The 21844-nt window shown below is 37.3% G+C and overlaps 1 protein-coding gene across 1 annotated transcript in view; it reads right to left on the reverse strand.

Annotated features, from left to right (window-relative positions):
• The window catches only part of Smurf2 (SMAD specific E3 ubiquitin protein ligase 2), a 98281-nt gene extending 77634 nt beyond the window's left edge, over nt 1-20647 (reverse strand). The window contains exon 1 of the mRNA XM_026402282.2: nt 20559-20647. Coding sequence (XP_026258067.1) covers nt 20559-20610 — 52 coding nt within the window. The 5' untranslated portion in view covers nt 20611-20647. The remainder of the gene's footprint in view (nt 1-20558) is intronic.
• Between the last annotated feature and the right edge of the window lie 1197 nt (nt 20648-21844).

Genomic DNA, 21844 nt, shown 5'->3' on the forward strand with positions numbered 1-21844 from the left:
TGTAACACAAGAAGAACCATTAAATGAGTAATCTGCTTTGTTGCAAGTTTAAATTCCAGAATCACCACCTTCGTTGGTCTATTTTGTTCCCATAACATGAATGATCTCACGATTTCAATTAATTATAGGAATTATAGATAGCAGTAAAATTCTAGTCCCTACAATTAACAGTAGCATGCACCTGTAGTCCCAGCTATTCAAAAGGTTGGGGAAGGAGGATCACATGATCCCATGTATTTGGAACAGCCCTATCTCAAGATGAAGGGAATGTCATTGTGTATGTGTGTGTATACAAAAACAAAACAAAAAAATAGCTAAAATACTTAATGCTAGACAGGAATATCTCAGCACTATTTTTAAATTTTTAAGTTGTTGATGGACCTTATTTTATTAGTTTATATGTGGTGCTGAGACTCGAACCCAGTGCCTCACATATGTGAGGCAAGTGCTCTATCATTGAGCCCCAGCCCCAGCCCTCAGCACTATTTTAAAAACTAAAAACATAATGTAGGGGCTGGGAATAGCTCAGTAGAGTGCTTGCCTCGCATGCATAAGGCCATGGGTTCAATCCCCAGCACCACAAAAAATTAAAAATAAAATAAGTAAATAAAGTGGCTTTTCACTAAATCACTTAGGGGGGAAAAAAAACAGGGGCTAGGGCTGTGGCTCAGCGGCACAGTGCATGCCTAGCATGTGTAAGGCCCTGGGTTCGATCCCCAGCACCACATAAAAAAATAAAGGTATTGTGTCCAACTACAACTAAAATATAAATATTTTTAAAAAACATAAACACTCTGGAGGAATTCTGGAACTATATATTTGATGTATTTCCTGCCTTTTGAAAAATTCTGCAGTTTAGCTGGAATGCCACGGATTAGAAACAAAATAGCTACAAATAAATTAATGTTAAACATGCAGTACTAAATTGAATTCCCAAAACATTTAGAGTCAGTACAAAACGTAGTTCAAAATAGGAAAGTTCAATTAACAGGACAAAAAATATTTATCAAGCACACAATCATATGAAAGCACTGTGTATGGAAAATAAACACTATTAAGTTGTATCATCTAGCGGTTTAGACAAACAGCAGAAAGCATTATATGACAAGTACCTTATTAAGTACAAAGAGTTTTTCTGAGATTTCAGAGGTAAGAGCTCAAGTTAGCTTCTAAATTATTTGAAGAGCCTGCACAAGGGAGGTATAATTTTAACTGAACTCAAAGAATGAGGAAGAAGCAGAGAAAGGACAACCCAGAAAAAAGAAACACACAAAATTTAAAAACAAAAAGGGAAGGATTATATGAGAGGGTGAAAAGAAACATGTCAAGTTTGCTAGAACCTATTAAATAAAGGGAAAAAAAAAAAGACTTAAAAGATAGAATGGGGTCAATTTTTGGAATGGCCTGTTTGAATGATAGGTTAAGGAACCTGAATCTGATCCTCTCAACAACAGGGAACTACTAAAAGTTTCTGAGAGGACATGATTAGAATGATCTGGGGTGTCCAGAATGCTATATATAAGTCCTTTCTCCTGTAGCCCAGAGAAACCCGTTTGTTAATTACAGCAACAATCTCAGTCTGAAGTCAAAAGGACTGAATTACCATAGTAAAATGAGGTAAGACTGGAAACAAAGGGATTGGTCAAGAGAAATTTCAAAGACAAATAATAGGGATGGGGCCTGGGAACATGGCTCAGTGAACGAAAGGTGGAGCAATTATAAACCCCTTGCTTGGACACATTATACTAATCCTACCTTCTGATTAAAATCCAGACTCCTTAGCCTATCATACATAACCATACATAACCTTGCACTTTCTACTTTTTAATGTTGATTACACTTCTCTCTCCACCTGGAGATTAGAACAGCTTGGCTCTAAGAAGTAAGCTGAGACCATGAATATTACTTGTGCTAATAGTAGGACAGGAAAGATTTCCAAAAGGAAAAGTAGGACAAAAGTTACCAGAAGAAGAGGGAATGGATAGGCAGATAAAAACCAGAAAGCATCGTCTACTTAAGTATTTGGTAGTTTACAAGGTAGGGGAAGGCACTGGTAAGTGACTACATCTGGGGCCACATTTAAGAAAGGAGAGAGGGCTGAGGTTGTGGTTCAGTGGTATAGCACTTGCCTAGCATGTGTGAGGCACTGGGTTCGATCCTTAGCACCACATAAAAATAAAATAAAGGTACTGTGTCCATTAAAAGAAAAAAAAAAGAGAGAAATTAATTTTTTTCTATTTTATTTTTTTTATTGGTTGTTCACAACATTACAAAGCTCTTGACATATCATATTTCATACATTATATTGAAGTGGGTTATGAACTCCCAGTTTTACCCCAAATGCAGATTGCAGAATCACGTCGGTTACACATCCACAATTTTACATAATGCCCTATTAGTAATTGTTGTATTCTGCTGAGAAATTAATTTTTTTTCATTGTACAGTCCTTGGTACAAGCTAAATTAGTCACACATATTTAGCTTTAAAAACTTAAAATTATGTAACAAAAACATAAAAAATGAGTAACACCTGATTTCTTCAAGCCATTTCAAATCAATCACACTATCAGAATAAATCACAAGTCTTGTTCTTCATAGTTCAAGCCAAATAACACTACCTCAGGGCAACTCTGATCTTTCCCCTCAAAATTTTAAAATTTTTAAATAGGAAACAAAACAAAACTTTCCTTGTCTTCATATCAATATAAATCACTTATAAACTTAGAAAAAGTAAATTTCCCGGGCTGGAGTTGTGGCTCAGTGGTAGAGTGCTTATCTGATATGCATGAGTCCGATCCTCAGCACCACATATAAATTAATTAATTAATTAAAAGATCCACTGACAACTAAAAAATATTTTTTAAAAAATTCCCTATTAAGATATATTTTTGAGCCAGGGCCTATTCAAAAAGAGTTTCAATATATTCCAAAATGTAAGGTTATCTTTCAGTAGTCATTTATTTTTCTAGCACTTTATGGTGACTTTCAAAATTTCTAAAATGTATGTATACTATGTTGTAACCAGGTTTTTAAAAAACTTCACAAAAACAACTTTCAATCTTTAAAATACAATCAGCCTTCCATCTCAGCAGGTTCTGCTTCTAAGGATTCAACTAACCACAAATAAAAACATTCAGGAAGAAAACTCATGAGCTGCTGGGATTACAGGTGTGAGCCACTCACCCAGCTCAGTTTTGTTTTTCTTGTTATTGAGAAAGGGTCTTGCTATGTTGGCCAAGCTGGTCTTGAACTTATGGACTCAAGTGATTCTCCCACCAAAGCCTCCCAAGTATCTGGCCTACTCCTGTATCTTCATACTATTTTTAATCCCTTTATCTCATTAAATGGGGTTTGGGGTTAGAGCACAAACAAACATGGTAGTTTAATCCCCCATGCTTAAAAATAAGACAGTTCTTCAACAATTTTATATGATCCTAATATACATCCTGGGGTACGTGCAGGTATATGAAGACTAGAATTTATACAGTATGAGGACCCTACTTTATTAATAATACAGAATTAGGCATGAGAGTAGATATTTAACTTAAGAGTAAGACAATAACTCACAAATTTTAATAAGCTGACAAATATCACAAACATTATAAAAACCAGAAAATAACAATATTTTTGATTCAGGCTTTTTGAAATTTGTTTTGAGATAAAAGTTATATAAACATGAAATCCACCATTTTAAACTATACAATTCAATAGCTTTTAATATATTCACAATGCTGAACCATCATCACCATTACCTAATTCCAGAACATCTCTATTATCCCAAGAAGAAACCATACCACCTATTATAAATCACTCTCCCTCCCCATCCTCTGGTAACCAGAAATCTACTTTCTGTCTCTATGGACTTGCCAAGTGGAACCCCATGTGTCTAACGTCTTTCAAACAGGTCCATCCATGCTTAGCACATATTGGTACTATATTCCTTGTTAAAAGCTAAGTAATATTCCACTGCATAAATATGCCATCTTTTTTTAATCAATTCATCAGTTACTGTATATATGGGTTGTTTCCACCCAACTATTTTGGCTTTTATGAATAAAGCTACAATGCACAAGTTTTTATGAGAATTCGTCTTCAATTCTCTATGTATACCTAGGAATGGAATTGATGAGTCAGATGGTAATTCTATGTTTAACTTTCTGAGGAATTGCCAAACTGTTTACTACAGTAGTTGAACCATTTTACATTCCCACTAATAATGCATAAGGTTCCAATTTCTCCACATCTGTTAGAATACTTATTTTCCTGGTTTTTTTTTTAATTGTAGACTTTTTTCACATTTTTTAAAGATTTTAAGATGGACACAACATCTTTATTTATTTATTTATATGTGGTGCTGAGGATTGAACCCAGTGCCTCACATGTGCAAGACAAGCGCTCTACGGCTGAGCTAACCCCAACCCCTTTTTTTCACATTTTTATTAGTGCATTTTGTTGTACATAATGATGGGATTTATTGCTACATATTCATATATGCACAAATATAATAATATAATTTAGCCAGTATCACTCCCCAGCACTGCCCCACCTCCCACCCCTAGGTTCCTTTCCTTTGTTGATCTCCCTTTGATTATCATGAGATCTGCCCCCACCTTTCTTTTTCCTCTATAGATTTTTGCATATGAGAGAAAACAGTTGTTCCTTGACCAGGGTTTGATTTATTTTGCTTAACATAATGGCCTCTAGTTTTATTATAGACTTTGGTGAGTATAAACTAGTTATCTGATTTGTAACTGTGATTTGCATTTCCCTAAGAGGTGTGTGGGGGGATATATACTTTTTGGGTTTTTTGTTGTTGTTGTTGTTTTGTTTTTGTTACCAGGGATTGAACACAGGGGCACTTAACCCCTGAGCCACATCCCCAGCACCGCCTCCCTTTTTTTGTATTTTATTTAGAGACGGGGTCTCACTGAGTTGTTTAGGGCCTCACTAAGTTGCTGAAGCTGACTTTTAACTCAGGGTCTCTTGCCTTAGCCTCCTGAGCCGCTGGGATTTCCGGCATAAACCACCAAGCCTGGCTAAGGTTTATAATATTTCAGCATCTTTTCACATTTATTGGTCACTGAAATATCTTCTTTGGAGAAACATCTATTCAAATCCTTTGCCATTTTCCTTTCATTGTTAAGCTGTAAAAGTTCTTTATATATTCTATATAATAGATACTTATCAAATATATGATTTGCAAATATTTTCTCCCATTCTGCAAATTGTTTTTTCACTTTCTTGATGGTGTCCTTTGAGGAATAAGATCTTTAATTTTGATGAAACACAATTACCTATTTTGTTCTTTGGTTGCTTGCGCTTTTAGTGTCAATTTTTAGAAATCACTGCCTATCCAAGGTCTTGTATTCCCATCTAAGAGTTTTATGGATTTAATTTTTATGTTTTATCTTTAATCCATTTTGAGTTAATTTTGTATATGGTATGAAGGAGGAATTCAATTTTTCTTGTATAAGGGAATATCTAGTTATTCTAACACTATTGATAAAGGTTATCTTTCTTCGTTGAATCTGGACACCCTCATCAAAAATCAACTAGCTATCATGTTAGCCAGCTTTCTATCACTGTGACAAAATACCTGAGATAAACAGGTTTTTGGCTCATGGTTTGAGAAGTTTCAGTCCATGGACACCTGGTCCCATCACTACAGACCTGTGGTGAAGGAAAACATCATGGCAGACAGCACATGGCAGAGATCCTTACCTCATGGTGGCTGAGAGAGACAGAAGAGGTTGGGGACAAGTTATACCCTTCAAGGGCACATCCCCAATGACCTACTTCCTCCAATTAGGATTCCAACTCTGGAGTTTCTACCACTACCTGCTACCCACCCATTAAGTTAGGAACCTATCATTGAATTAATCTATTAATGAGGTCATACCCCTCATGATCCAACCACTTCCCAAAAGCCCCACCTCTCAACATTGCTGCCAAAGTTAGGACCAAGTCTTCAACACATCAGCTTCTGGAGGACATTTAAAATTCAAACCATAATGGGCTGGGGATATGACTCAAGCGGTAGCACGCTCGCCTGGCATGCGTGCGGCCCGGGTTCGATCCTCAGCACCACATACAAACAAAGATGTTGTGTCCGCAGAAAACTAAAAAATAAATATAAAAAAAAAAATTCAAACCATAACAACCACAGATGTACAAATTTCTTTATGTACTCAGTTCTACTCCACTGATTTATATGTCAATCTTTATATCAGTACCATAATTTTTCATGAGTTTTATGTCATTTTCTATTGGGCGAACAGAAAAATAATTCAGTCTTTCATCTAGCATAGTTAAACTTTTTTTTGTTGGGGGGGGTGGGGCACAAGGGGCACTTGAACTCAGAGGCACTTGAACACTGATCATATCCCCAGCCCTATTTTGTATTTTTTTTTTTAGAGACAGAGTCTTACTCAGTGCCTCAATAAATTGCTGAGGCTGGCTTTGAACTCTTGATCCTCCTGCCTCAGCCTCCCAAGCCACTGGGATTACAAGTGTGCAATACCATGTTGGGCTAATTGAACACATTTTTGTTGTTAATTGATGGCTTAGAAGTTTCTTTTTTTTTTAATATTTATTTATTTATTTTTTAGTTTTCGGTGGACACAACATCTTTGTTTGTACATGGTGCTGAGGATCGAACCCGGGCCACACGCATGGCAGGCGAGCGCGCTACCGCTTGAGCCACATCCCCAGCCCCTTAGAAGTTTCTTTAAGCAAAGGGTCATCTTCTGTACTGCTTTGTAAACTTTAGGATTGTCAAACTTGGGAAAACACTTAAGTGTTTTTCAAATAAAGCTATAAGAAATGGAATAATTTTCCACCAACTAGTTTTTAGTATCAAACCTTATTTTCCCTGTACTCATCATACTTCATGTGCCAGATGACATAAGACACATTCATACCACTGTATTACCTCTAGCTCTGCAGGTTTATGCCACAATACCAAATGGGTTAGCAAAACAGGTAGTATTTTTAGAAACCATTCCTATATGGGATGGCTAGCAATGCCCTGATTACACATAGACAGACTGTGAACCACAGAAATATAACCTGCTAAAACCCAACCAAATGTATTCCCAAATCACTTTCCTCACAGTCAGATCCCAAAATGCCCACAGCCATTCATTCCACTGCCACCCAACACGATAAGTGTAACAGAGGGGAAGTTGGAGTAAAAAGACAGCAATCTTAGCTGACTAAAATAAGTTTGCAAACTTCAAAAATCTGTAATCACATATTGGCAATGTTCTGTTTCTTGATCTATATGCTGGTTATGTAAATGTGTTCAGCTTCTGAAAAATGCTAAACTACATATGCTTAAAATTTTTGTACTTTTTCTATGCATGTACCCTACACCAAGAAAACATTATTTTAAAAAGGACCATGTAAACAGATTGCTAGAGTACTTCCCAGACCCTCAGATTGGGTCCTAAAAATTAATATACATTATTTTTCACAATAAATCCACCTTTGTACTTAGCAAACTGGATATGACAAAATATGACTCCAGTACCAATTCAAAATGAACTTGCTATGGGACTCGGAAAATTCATATGTGACCTCCCTAAACAATTTTCTCACCAAGTGAGGAAGAAGTAAGTGTTCATATACCAGGTAAATGCAACACACACATACACACACACACACACACACACACACACACACACACTCTTCTGCCCTGCAAGAAGTTCCAATCTATTAGGGATAAAAACAATGAGAAATAGGGAAAAAATAATCTACTAATGTATGGATTTCAGTTAATAACAGTGTACCCTTACTGGTTCATTAACTATGACAAATGTACAATACTAATGTAAGATTAATTAATAAGAGGAGAAACTGAGTATGGGAAATATACAAATTTTCCATGGTAACTTCATAATCATTCTGTAAATCTTAATTCTAAAATTTAAAGTTTATTTTTTAAAATATTTAGTTATAGATGGATACAATACCTTATTTTTTATATTTATGTAGTACTAAGGATAGAACCCAGTGCCTCACACATGCAAGACAAGCACTCTAACCACTGAGCTACAACTCCAGCCCTAAAGTTTATTTTTTTAAAAAGACTAATAAAGCTGGGCATGGTGGCACATGCAATCCCAAAATCTCAGAAGGCTGAGGTAGGAGGACTGCAAGTTCAAGGCCAGCCTCAGTAATTTAGCACTAAGCAACTCAGTGAGACCCTGTCTCTAAATACAAAACAGGGCTAGGGATGTGGCTCAGTGGTCAAGTGTCCCTGAGTCCAATCCTTGGTAAAAAAAAAAAAAAATTTAATTAAGTTACATATGTCAAGAAATTTTAAAAAATTAATTGAGTTACATATGTCAAGAAATAACAAAAATCTGTAATTATTAAAAAATTTTCTGGAAAATAAAGGCATTTGATTTCCCTGACAACTTGATTAAGTTCTTCCATTCTGTTGAAAATTAAAGAATGGAAATTACCATTGTCTTGTGAAAAGCTGTTACCCATGTTTGGGGATACAGATCAGTGGTAGAGTACTTGTCTAGCAAGCATGGGGCCCTAAGTGCATTCCCCAGTACCACCACCCCCCCAAAAAAAAAGTTACCCAGTCATTGGAGCCATGCCTTCTCAACCTACTTCACTAATATTTGGATTTGTCTCTGGTGGCCTGGAAGGCCCTCTTACCACAGGACAATGTCCCATTTGGGATAGCTGAGCAATGTACCTTTCTTTTATAAAAAGGAGGGTAGAAAATATGATATACTGTTCAATTTTTAGAAATTAGAAACAAAGTCCCCCTAAAAATATCCATGAGCTTTCATTCTTTTATTTCACTCCATTGCATATTTCTAACTGTAACACTATTTAGTTATTTAATCCATCAAGTCTTCTCATCAGTCTGTTTTCACTGCAAGTTCTCTGACAGCAAGATCACTGTCCTAACCTCTTCTTCCAATCTCAGGCCTAAACCTCAGTATTAGATACATGTAAGACTCTTAGCAAATGTTTACTGAGTGAATAGGAAAACATGAACAAATTTCACCCTAGTCTAAGTCTTCTTCATGGATAGGGAAAACAGAATTAAGAGCCAACTAAACTAGAAATCAGAGGAAATTAAACTATCATCACCAACCCTCATTTTAAAGTAATAAAAATATCAGTTTCCTACATAAGCTAAAAATAAGAAAAGTGTGAAACAACTAGAAAATAGGAAACTAAATTATACAAGAATTCAAATTTTATTACAAAGAACTTTTGATGTACCGATCCTAAATTTTAAAAGTTGGTACCAACTATTCCCTTGAGAATCTATTATTAATTCCTTCATAAGAGTTTTTAAAACCCTTTTCATGAAATTAAAGGTGTCCATTTCACTTTTTCCAGTTCAGAACACCTACAAAGATAAGATCTGAATAGTAAGGAAATGAGAAATTTTAAAAGCAAAAAATTAAAAATTAAAAAATTTTTTAAATATTTTTTTACTTGTCAGTGTACCTTTATTTTATTTATATGGTGCAGAGGATCAAACCCAGTGCCTCACACATGCTAGGCAAGCATACTTCCACTGAGCTACAACCCCAGCCCCCAAAAAGCAAACACTTTAAAATCAGAGTTCTTAGCTGAAGGATCACAAGTTCAAGGCCAGCCTGGGCAATTTAGCAAGACCCTGCTTCAAAATAAAATTTTTAAACGTACAGGGGATGTAGCTCAGTGGCACAGTATTTGCCTAGCATGCACTAGGTCCTAGATTCAAGCCTCAGTACCACAAACAAAAACAAAAAACTCCACAGAGCTCTGAAATAATTATCAAATTACTAAATCATCTTCCTAATATTGACAGACTACTCATGCAAGTGAAATTTTTTAGGTGATACTCTACAGATGTATGTCTAGTGGATATCAGTCTGATCTTTATTTTGTTAAGAAGCTAAATTTGTAGAGCATAGTAAAGGAGTTCTGTTAATCAAATCAAATATTAACAAAAGAACTCCTCAGTCTTCTTTTGTGGGGGTGAGGTACCAGGGATTGAACTCAGGGAATCTGAACTACTGAGCCACATCCCCAGCCCTATTTTGTATTTTATTTAGAGACGGTCTCACTTGAGTTGCTGAGCCCCTAGCCATTGCTGAGACTGGCTTTGAACTCTTGATCCTCCTGCCTCAACCTCCGGAGCCCCTGAAATCACAGGCATGCATCATTGCTCCTGGCAGTCCTCTATCGTTATATCTTAATGTCATCAAAATTACTAAGATATAGATGTCAGTTAATTCAATGATACCACAAAGAAAAATCTTATTATTGTTTTAAGTGAGGTCCTAACAACAATGAAAGCCTCTTTGAATTTCATCACTCTTTAATTCACATTTACTGAGGATACATTATGTATCAAATACTATGTTAGAGATACTATTTTGAATATATCGAATGTCACATTACTTATCTTAAATTTTAAGGATTTTTCCATCCTTCCTTTACAAAATTCCCAATCCAACCAACATGTTTTATTTCTCACTGGAAGAAGAAAGTTATATTCAAAACCCAATAATGAAGGGTCATACAAAAATAAAAGTAGAATTAATTAGTTTGTAATTCTGATAGAATGAAATAATTTTTGTTTCTCCTTCTACAGCATGTAGTATTTAAAGAATTTATGTAAGAAAACTATACTGAAGTATGGATTTTCATTAGAAGCTTGGGTCATGTTTCAGTTTCTAATCCTTCAATTAAATTTAACCCAAATACACTGATATAGACCTTGGGTTTCAGTTTCACAAGCCTTCCTCAAGCTTGACATCTACCTACCTGCACAGAAACATCTCCATCTACTGGCAAGAAGTGAAACTACAGGCTATTTTTTAATGCCAGCCCCACTACATGGAAATAAATCAAATCATAAATACTTGCTCTAAACAGAGGCCCCATCTACAGCCTCCATCCCCAATCCTAAATTATCTAAAAACTATCCTCCAAAGGACTGCTTATTAACAAAAATTTGGAGAGGGAAGGAAGAGAGAAGAACAATTGTTTGTCTGCTAGAGTACTTTAAGATACAGTATTTAGCTGGGTGTGGTGACACATGCCTGAAATCCCAGGGACTCAGGAGGCTAAGGCAGGAAGATCACAAGTTCCAGGCCAGCCTCAGCAATTTAGTGAAACGCTGTCTCAAAATTTAAAATTAAAAAAAAAAAAAAAGGACTGGGAATGTATCCCAGGGGTAAAGCACACCTGGGTGGAATCTCTAATAAACAAACAAAAAAAAGATAACTATTTCAGCACATAATCATCACCACTGTATTAACGTGTATTCTCAAGTATTTCATGCATCCTACTCTTATTCCAAAAAGTTTATACATAAATGATTTTTAAGTAACACCAGCATTTTTTTTATACTTCACACAATGGTTGCATACAATAGCACAAATACAGTAATTTAAACACCTTACGATACACTGTTACTCCAGGGTACACAAGATATTTTATGCCTATCTTAATAGACAGATCAGTTATTTTTTTTCAATTTTTTCATTTATTCTTTTTTAGTTACACATGTCAGTAGAATGTATTTTGACATGTTATACATACATGGAGTATAACTTCCCATTCTTGTGGTTGTACATGATGTGGAGTTACACTGGTCATGTATTCATATATGAACATGGGAAAGTTATGTCTAATTCATTCTGTCTTTTCCATTGCCATGTTCCCCATTCCCCCATCCAATCCATGAACCTCCGGCTCCATAGCCCTCCAATTGTGAGTCAGCATCTGCATATCAGAGAGAACATATTTGATCTTTGGGTTTTGGGGATTAGCTTATTTCACTCAGCATAATAGTCTCCACTTACCAGCAAATGCCATAATTTCATTCTTCTTTATGACTGAGTAATTTTCCAATGTGTATATATACCAGTTTCTTTATCCATTCATTTGTTGAAGGGCACCTAGGTTGGTTCCATAGCATAGGTATTGTGAATTGAGCTGCTATAAACACTGATGTGGCCATATCACTACACTATGCTGATTTTAAGTCTTTAGGATATATGCCAGGGAGTGGAATAACTTGGTCAATGGTGATTCCATTCTAGTTTTCTAAAGAATCTCCTACTGCTTTCCAGAGTGGTTGCACCAATTTGCAGTCCCACCAACAATGCATATCATTTAAATCAATATCTGTATTAGTCACTGTTATCTGTATCTGCTCATATAAAATAGAAAATTGGCTCTAATTTATTTTAACACAATCTTGGTCAAAAATAACAAAATATATTTATATAAAATTTTACAGATAAAACAGTATTTTTCAAATACACTATTTCTTATCTTGCAGATTTTAAAAATAACACTGTTACTTTAAACATGCATTTATAACTAAAGACACAGGCACAGAGAAAATGTGTGATTTGCTTCAGGGCACAAAACTTGTAAGTGGCATAATTAGGATGTGAACCCAAATTTTCTGTCTCCAGATTCTATACTCTTTTCACAATATTCTGACTGCCTTCCATAAAATTACCAAGTATATCTTACCGAGAAAATACAACCCTAGGTACATGTATAAAGACATGAATGGTGTGACTCTACTTTGTGTACAAGCAAAGAAATGGAAAACTGTGCTCCACTTGTATACTATGAACTGAAATGCATTCTGCTATCATGTACAACAAATTAGAAGAAAGAAATGCAGGAAGGAAGGAAGAAAGAAAAATATAATCTCCATTATGGGTTTCTGCTTTGTGACAGTTCTCAGGAATGCAGTTGTCAAAATAGTCTAGTTAGATTTTAATATAATTTTCTTTCTTTTGTCTTGTAGAAAAAAATAAGCAAAAGCAGTAAGTACTCATAATCCAACCCACATTTAACAGAACAACCCTTTCTGTGGTCACATTTTAGATATTTACTCTTTTTTAATTGACACATAATAATTGTACATATTTATGGGGTATAGTGGGATGTTTCAATACATGTGTATAATGTGTAATGATAGATATGCTTTTCTTTATATTCCACCTTTTCCAAAACTGATTCGAAGGGGCTGATGGCTGGCAGACAGGTAAACTTTATTAAAGTCAAGCTTGCGGCAATCCACATTCATCAGTAAGAAATGAAAACTAATTTAAAATATTTTGAGGTATGAAATAAAAATTTTAAAAAGAAAAATGTAAGGGGCAAACTCGGCTTATTCTGATTTCTTATATTTTTCACATACACTATTTCTCCATTCATGGCACTGTAATAAAAATTATCAGCTGGGCATGTGCTCAAACCTATAATCCCAGCTACTCAGGGGGCTGAGGCTAGAAGATTGCAAGTTCGAGGCATGCACTACTGTGGCCAGCAAAAAAATTTTTTGATATTTATGGTCAATTGTAAAATGTACCCAAAACTTGGCTGGGGCTGTAGCTCAGTGATAGAGCACTTGCCTAGCATGTGTGAGGCACTGGGTTCGACCAGCAGCACCACATAAAAAAATAAATAAAGGTATTGTGTCCATCACAACTGAAAATTATTTAAAAAATAAAATGCCAAAAACTGATCACTAAAAAAAATTAGCATCAAGTGAAATATTAATAAGCTCAATGTCTACCTGGGAAAATTGCTCTAATAAAGCAAAAAAAAAAAAAAAAAAAAAAAAAAACATGTAACTGCATTCCTAAATACAAGTTATAGCTAAGATTAGAAAATAACAATAAGTACCAGAAATATAAGTTAGCTGAAATTAAGTTAAAATACAAGAAAATTATAAAATTATCCTAATCAAAATGGATCAAATCTTGAAGAAATGTAAAAAAAATAAAATAAAATTTAAAAAAGCAGTCTCCTGGGTGAGAAAACTAAGTACACTTAAATACCTCGTTTTCACAAAGTGCAATTCTCATAATAATACAAATAAAATTTCTCTTTAAAGTTCCATATTTATACCAAAGAGCAAATGAGTGAGCCAGGCACAGTGCCACAGGCCTATAATCCCAGACTCAGGAAGCTGGGGCAGGAGGAGCTCAAGTTCAAGGCCAGCCTGGGGCAACTTAGGGGGATGTGGCAGTGATAGAGCTCCTGATTCTATTCCTGGTAAAACACATGCATCCCGTGTGTGCGTGTGCATATACACACACACACACACACACACACAGCAAATTAGTGAAAAAAAAAATTGGGGGCCTAATGGGATTTTTTTGTGGGAGGGTTTGGGGGGCTGGCAATTTAAACCCGCGGTCTCAGAATGCTAAACATGCACTCTACCACTGACCTACACTCCTATGCCACAGTGAGAATATTAAATTAAATTATAATGCTATAATAATAAAAACACTATAGCATTATCAAGAGACAGATTTGACTCTCAGTAATTAAACTGTAATAAATATCACAAACACTGTGGAAATGAAGAATTGGTTAATAAATATTGATGAGCAGGCTAAAATGGCAATTTGAGGGTAAATGGTTTCTTAACCCTCTTGGGGGGAGTTACTAGGGATTGACCACTAAGGGATGCTTTGCCACCAAGCTACATGTCTAGTCCTTTTTTTATTCTTTATTTTTAAACAGGATCTCACTAAAATACTGAGTCTGGCCTTAAACTTTCGATCCTCCTGCCTCAGCCTCCTGTCAGTGGGATTTTAGGCATGCATCACCACTCCTAGCTTCTTACACCATTTTTTAAAGACACTAAAATAAAATGAATTTAAATACCAAGTTTCTGAAATGGGACTTCCTAAGTATAAAAATAACAATTACAACAAATAAAATAAAAATAACAAAAAAAAAACTTCACAAAAGTCGAACAAATGGGGCTGGGGATGTGGCTCAAGCGGTAGCACGCTCGCCTGGAATGCATGCGGCCCGGGTTCGATCCTCAGCACCACACGCCAACAAAGATGTTGTGTCCGCCGAGAACTAATAAATAAATAAATAAATATTAAAAATTCTCTCACTCTCTCTTAAAAAAAAAAAAAAAGTCAAACAAATTTGACTCCTAAAATAACAAATTTCTGCATGTCTAAAAACAGTCAAAATTAAAAGACAAAAAGTACCATAGAGATGTTTGTATCAAATATGACAACAGATTAATATATTTTAAAGTCTCAGGCAGATCAATAAGAAAAACACTAAGTCCCTAACAGATAAATAGAACAAGGCCAAACAACTCAACAATGAAAAATATAATTAGTAAGCAGAAGAAAATATTCAACTTCATAAGTAAACCTTTAAATAATGGGATAGTTTTTTGTTTTATTTTTAAAGACACTATTCATTCATTACTGCTCTAATAGGCACAACTCTTTTAGAAATCAGCCTAAAGAAAATTTAGTCAAGAACCTAAAAAATATCAATACACCTAAACCCGGTAACAAACTTTCTTTGGAAATATCCTAAAACATAGTACTTTTTTTAAAATTAAAGTTATCTACACCAAGATGTTTACAAAAATTATTTGTAATAACAAAATTTGGAAGTGTTAGAACAAAAAAAAAAATCTGAACAATGGTCACTATCAAACCCCCTTAACTGATTATCTTAAAGCCGGTCTTCACAGATCCTATTGGAATCCTATCCTCCACGTCATTCCCAGACTGTTTTTTTTTTTTAAATAAACCTTTTTTTTATTTTATTATTTTATTTATTTATTTATTTTAGTTGTAGATTAACAGAATGCCTTTATTTGCTTATTTTTATGTGGGGCTTAGGATAAAACCCAGTGCCTCACACATGCTAAGCAAGCACTCTGCCACTGAGCTACAGTCCCAGCCCCCCAGACTGTTTTTAATTAGAAAATATACCAAAGCTTCAAATACTTTAATGGTTCCCACCATCTTAAAATAAGTTTTATTTTTAATCGAACTTCTTGGAAAACTATAGTAATATCCTAAATAGGCTAATTTGTCAATAGCCTCATCTCATCACTCATATCCAGTGCATTAGCCATAACAAACTACATGTACAACTATATACAGAACTACTTGTATCTCTGCATTCATTCAATAAAAAACTAAAAAGCTCCTAATCCATGCTGACACAAGGACCTTGCCTTCATGGAGTTTACAGCGTACATATTTACAATAAACGCCTTTCAGGAGTTAGGTTTGATAATGGAGAAAGAATTTCTTAAGAGTCATAGGGGTCAATACAGGTCAGGAAAAGTTCTAGGGATAATGGTAATCCTTGAGTTGAACCTTAAAAGGTAAGAAAGAACTGCAAGGGGTGAAGGTAATTCCAAATGAATGTAATGTATTTTATTTTTCCACAAAACTCTTAATTCATTTGAAACAGCCTTTCTATAGAGACAGATAATTTGGGTTCTAACATGTACTTAATCTCTTATTTCACAGAGCTATTGTGAGAATTAAAAAGTGATAATAGAACAGAAAGTTAAACAACATATCATATTTAGCCAGGGTCAAATAGTACTGCCTACAGACCATGATGATATTCTCACTCTGCCCTATTGTAATTATACAACAATTTATATTCATAATAATGAATCACAAGGACAACATTATAGTCTGTTAAGTATGGCCTATTTTAAAAAAGTTGGAATACTATAACTTTAAAAGGCTCTCACCAAAAATGACTAAAATAAAATATTTGTGTTCCTTAAGTGTGACCTTTCATTTACCTTGAAAATTGAATTATATGCAAAATAAATGTTGTGATAATAGTCAACCAACAGAAAAAGTAGAAGCCATGATTAAAACACACACACACACACAAACTCACACACACACACACAAACACACACTTCACTCACCAAGAAACCCAAACTGTGTGAAGCACCTAGGCATGTTCTGCTCCCTGTCCAAAGGAGGTTAGACAATAAGAGAGAACTTAAGAGAAAAGGAAAGAGCAAAGCCACACTGGCTTCCTCCTCAGACACCAAGAAAATAATATGAACTGGGGATTTTCAAATCAATCACTAATGTCCCTAAAAGAAGTCATTATGGTGTACAGAAACCTGCAAGGTGCAATCAAGTTGTAATTTTTAAAGGTTTGTTATCAATAAAATACACAATTAAATAACATTAACCAGAATAAAGTAAGATTTTAAAATTAATTTTCTTTAATTTATAGATCTGGTTAACCTCACTACCAAGATTTTTATAAGATAATAAGATGAGAAATAGCATACAAAAACATCAAACTTACAAAAAGTCTCAAATAAATGTTCTAGAGAAATAACCTACTATTTCTCCATATCTAAGAATTTAAAATAATAGAAATTACACTGAACTGCTTTTTCCAGCCTTTGTTTTTTTAAGAACAATATGGTATTTAAATATATATATGCTCTCCTTTTTGTTTTTACTACAAGCAAACATAAACAGTATTTTCTATACAAACTATTTCTCACTATTTTAAGAAAACCCTGTATCAGATAAGCATACTATACCAATTACACATTGTAGAATCAATTTTCACTAGAAATACTAGTCAAAAATTGATAGTATTGCCCACACAGACCATTTTAATGATCAAGTGTTAATGTGTCATAAAGAAGTAATTTGAGGGCTGGGGATGTGGCTCAAGCGGTAGCGCGATCGCCTGGCATGCGTGCGGCCCGGGTTCGATCCTCAGCACCACATACAAACAAAGATGTTGTGTCCACTGAAAACTGAAAAATATTGAAATTCTCTCTCTCCCTAAAAAAAAAAAAAAAAAAAAAGTAATTTGATGGACCAAATCAGATTTTAACCATCAATGTTCTAAGGAAGCTCAAATTTGGGGTTAGCCCCACTTTCTTAGCACCAAAAAAAATACCACAGTTCATTAATTAATTGTGGTTTTAGGAACAATATGTGGAAAACTCTTATTATCTATTGTGGACAGAGATATCATGACTTAAATACTTATCCTTCAGAGAGTGTGTGTGTGTTCCTGCAAGATATGTTAGCATCTCAAAAAAAAAAAAAAAAAAAAGAATTGCTACCACCTTTCAGTAAATGAGCAATTCTACATTAAGGATATAATTGAGTAGCTACAGTTCATAAAGCACCTTGGAATCAAAGGCACACTACAAATTTAAATATTAGTATGATATGAACTGAAAGCACTGAACAATAATTTCAAAACATCTTACAACCCAAATGTACTCTAAAGCAAACAAAATTCACTGTGGGATGTGCTGTTTTCTGAGGGTTTTGTTTTGTTTTTGGTTGGTTTTTTTTTTTTTTTTTTTTTTTTTTTGTAATTTTTTTCCCTCCATTAGGAAACCAAGATCTAAACGAACTGTTAAACGCTTCGTCTAAAGGTATGCCAAACATTTCTTAAGGTCTTAACAAAGAATCAACTTTTTAAAAAAATAAAATAAAATGAGGCCTAGGTTAAATATTTTATTTGGCTCCTCAAGATGGACTGAGAAGCTGGGCACCAGCTCCAGACCAATTCCTGGATGAACATCAAACACAGCCCTGTCATTTATCCAGTCAGTCAAAACAATCTTTTCCATCTAACTCTTTAATGTTTATGTCCTAAAAAGCTGCTAATTGAATCCAGTTCTTGAGATCTATTTGTTAAAATCTATACTATCTAATTTGTAAATGATGAACAAAACTGAAAAAATATAAGATAACTTTTCTGGCAAAACAGGAGAAATTCCATCATATGTAACCAAAAGATATGGTGGGGGAGGGGGTGTTGTTAATATTTGTCAAACTTTAAAACTATTCAGAGGCAAATTCCCAATGGCTTTAAGAAACTATAAGAGTATGTGGGCTGTTTTACAATTGTATTTAAAATTCTTCAGAAAAATCTAAATATACAAAATCATTCTATTTAGTTCAATGTTTCCTTTCCCCACCCCCAAAACTAAATGTAACCTTTCCTAACAAACTTTGCTTATGAATTTCTTATAATGAATCATATACAGTAAGGAAGCCACAGAAAAATACTTCAAGATCTACTGAATCACACTAAAAGCCTCAAAACTCATATTACCTGCAGAAAATCAAAATCCCTGTTTTCTCCCTTATTTTCTCTGTATGTATATAGCCTAGAGGGAAATAAATGACAACATTCTGTTTCAACAGTTTTTGCACACCTAGGATTCACAGATTTCTTCCAGGACTGCTAGCACAGAACTGACTCCTGATAAGAACAACAACAGATAAACTAAAGCAACAAAGATCCCTTATAAAGGTTTCCACTGACTTCCCCAAAATAAGGAAATTGAAAGGGTGGTAAGGACATGCATCCCCCAACCTAGGGTTTCTATTAAGAACCTCTTAGTTAATGATTCTTTGCAATTTTCCCTAGAGAAAGCAAAACTGTAAAGAAAGTAATTTTTTTTTTAATTGCAGGCAACATACATTCAAGCTCAAATACCAAATTCTCAAATACCAAACTCAATGCAAGTTTTTATCTAGAAAGTTCAGCCAGTGGACCGGGATGTGCCATGAGTATTCGACTAGAAAATTAGTCCATATAAATCTCAAAGTCTACTGTGGGCAAACATAATTACAGCTTATTCTTACACTCGGGCACATCCACACAAATCCTCTAAGGAAAATTTACTCAACACACATCCGAACATAAACGGGACAACTTATCAACGGTAAATGATGAAACTACTGTAACTACACTGATTTCAATTACACTTTCAAACCAAATGAATTTTTTCCTTAAAAATGAAGCTGACAAGTTCATATAATACCAAAAACGGCAACGTAAACAAAACATACCTGTAACGTTAAAGATTTCATGCACATGGAATCGTAAACACTTTGTAAGAATAGTCTTCTATCTAGCAAACCCCTCTGGACATTCTTTTCCATTTAGAAAAGGGAAGGGGGAGAGGGGAGAGAACGAGAGAAAGTTTGCTTGAAAGTCTGTATGAGCACATACTTAGAAATGTTACCCCCCCCCCGCCCCCCCCCAAAAAAAGTGTTTCTACAGCAGATCTAAAGTCAGACTGTGAGCCACATTCTGCGGCCTACAAGGAACAACCCAAAACATGCTACCCTACAATCAAACACTTCCAAAACACAGAGTGTACAATAAGCCCGAGTTGTGGGATCAGGCAGACACACCGGAAAAGTCAACCTCAGTCTCCTTCCCTCTCCTTAGACGTGCGTTTAAGGTGTGTGGCACCGGCCACACTGGCCGGCAGCATAGAGTCAAGGTTTTGCACGCGGGCATAAGTGGGTGTCCAAGTTAACAACTCGGGAACACACACACACACCCTCCCGTTAAGCACTCCATCTTTAAGGAGTGTTTACTGCGCGCAGTCAGCAACCGGATTCAATAATCCCCTTCACGACCCCACCTGGGCAGCAGCCCAGGGGCTGCTCGCGGTCGCGGTGGGGGAGAGAGGCGAGCTCCTCCGCCCAGACGTCCCGACCTCAGATCCGCCAGAGATTCGGCCCGGCGCACCCCTCCCCTCCACAAAAGACCTCCTGGCTTTTTCAAGAATTTCCAAACCCGCGCGAGTGGTCGTCCCACGACTCTCCCTGAACTAGGCCTTCCCACGCCGCGACCCCCGAAGCACCATTGATCGCGACCCTGGCCCTGCCCAAGGCCACAGGCACCCCCCGCCGGCTGGCCCACCCCGCCGCTGCCCGGCCGCCCGCCGCCCCCCTCACCTGTCAGGCGCAGCTTGACGGGCCCGTTCCTCCGGCCTCCGGGGTTAGACATGTCCCCGGCGGCGGGGGCGGCGGCGGCGGCGGCGGCGCTCCGGGCCGGCGGGCGGGGCGGGGGCGACGGCGAGGCGCGGCGGAGTCACCACAGCGGCCGGGGCTCGGGCCCGAGCAGCCGGCGCCGCGGCCGCCTCGGCCGGAGGGTCCCGGATGTGCCGAGCGTCGTCGCCATGAGCCGCTGGGGGAGCGGGACGCTGAGCTCCCCCCTCCTCCCACTTCTCCTTCCCCGGCCCCGGCCGCACAACAAAGCGGCAGCCGCGGCCGCGCCGCCGCCGCCCGCGCCCCCGCCGCCGCCTCGCGACCGCCGCGGCCTTTCCCCTCCACCCGGCTCGGCGAACCCCAGAGCCGACGAGGCTAGTCGGCTGAGGCAGGCGGTGCTCGGCGCGCCGGAGCAGGACCCGGGACTCGGCCGCTTCCTCCTCCACCCGCCCTCTTGTCTGAGGGAACCGGGTCCTGGGGCCGCCGCCGCCACCACTCGTCGACTCGGGGGGCGGGGAAGAGACAGGAGGCGGAGCTGGCGAGGCGGGGCCTGGGCGGGGCGCGGGCGCGCGCCGGGTGCCCGGGGCGCGGGCCCGCGGGGAACGAGGGCGCTGCTGCCCTGGGTCCGGCTCGGGGCTTAGCGCAGGATCCCGCAAAGCCGCAAAGCTGCGGCGGCTTGGCGGCACCTAGAGGTTCTGTGTACAGCCCGTTTAAGGGAGCGCTTGTGTCCGCGCAGAAAAGACCGCATTTATTATACGCCCACTTGCGTGCAGGGTGCTCTAGGAGGCCAAGGCGAGCAAAGTTAGAACAGACTCCGTTGCCCACCCCCACCCCCACCCCCCACTCCCAATTTATCGTCTCTCCCGAGAGCGAAGGGAGTATATTCCATAGTCAGTGTTACAGCAAATCCCCTGGAGTGCTTTGCTCCTAGTATTGTAGTTGCCGCCTCCACCCTGGACTCACCTGGTGGACGAGATCAGGTTACTCGCCTGCCCAGGCTCTTTTTCCAGCTGCAGCACAAGGATAGGGAGATGATACTAATACCATAAACGATTGTTAATAAGATAAGCCTTAGAGAGACTTGTGAAAAGCTTTTTGTACAGTACTGTTTGTTTCGTTATCTTGGGAGGAAAAAGTCGAAAATGAAATAAAAATAAATATGACTTACCCTTTGACCCTGTAATTGCACTGCTAGGAATTTATTCTTGACAAATAATACAGAAAATGTTCTTTGCAAAGTTTGGCTAATAACA

This window comes from Urocitellus parryii, chromosome 7 (assembly GCF_045843805.1).
Source record: "Urocitellus parryii isolate mUroPar1 chromosome 7, mUroPar1.hap1, whole genome shotgun sequence".
NCBI lineage: Eukaryota > Metazoa > Chordata > Mammalia > Rodentia > Sciuridae > Urocitellus > Urocitellus parryii.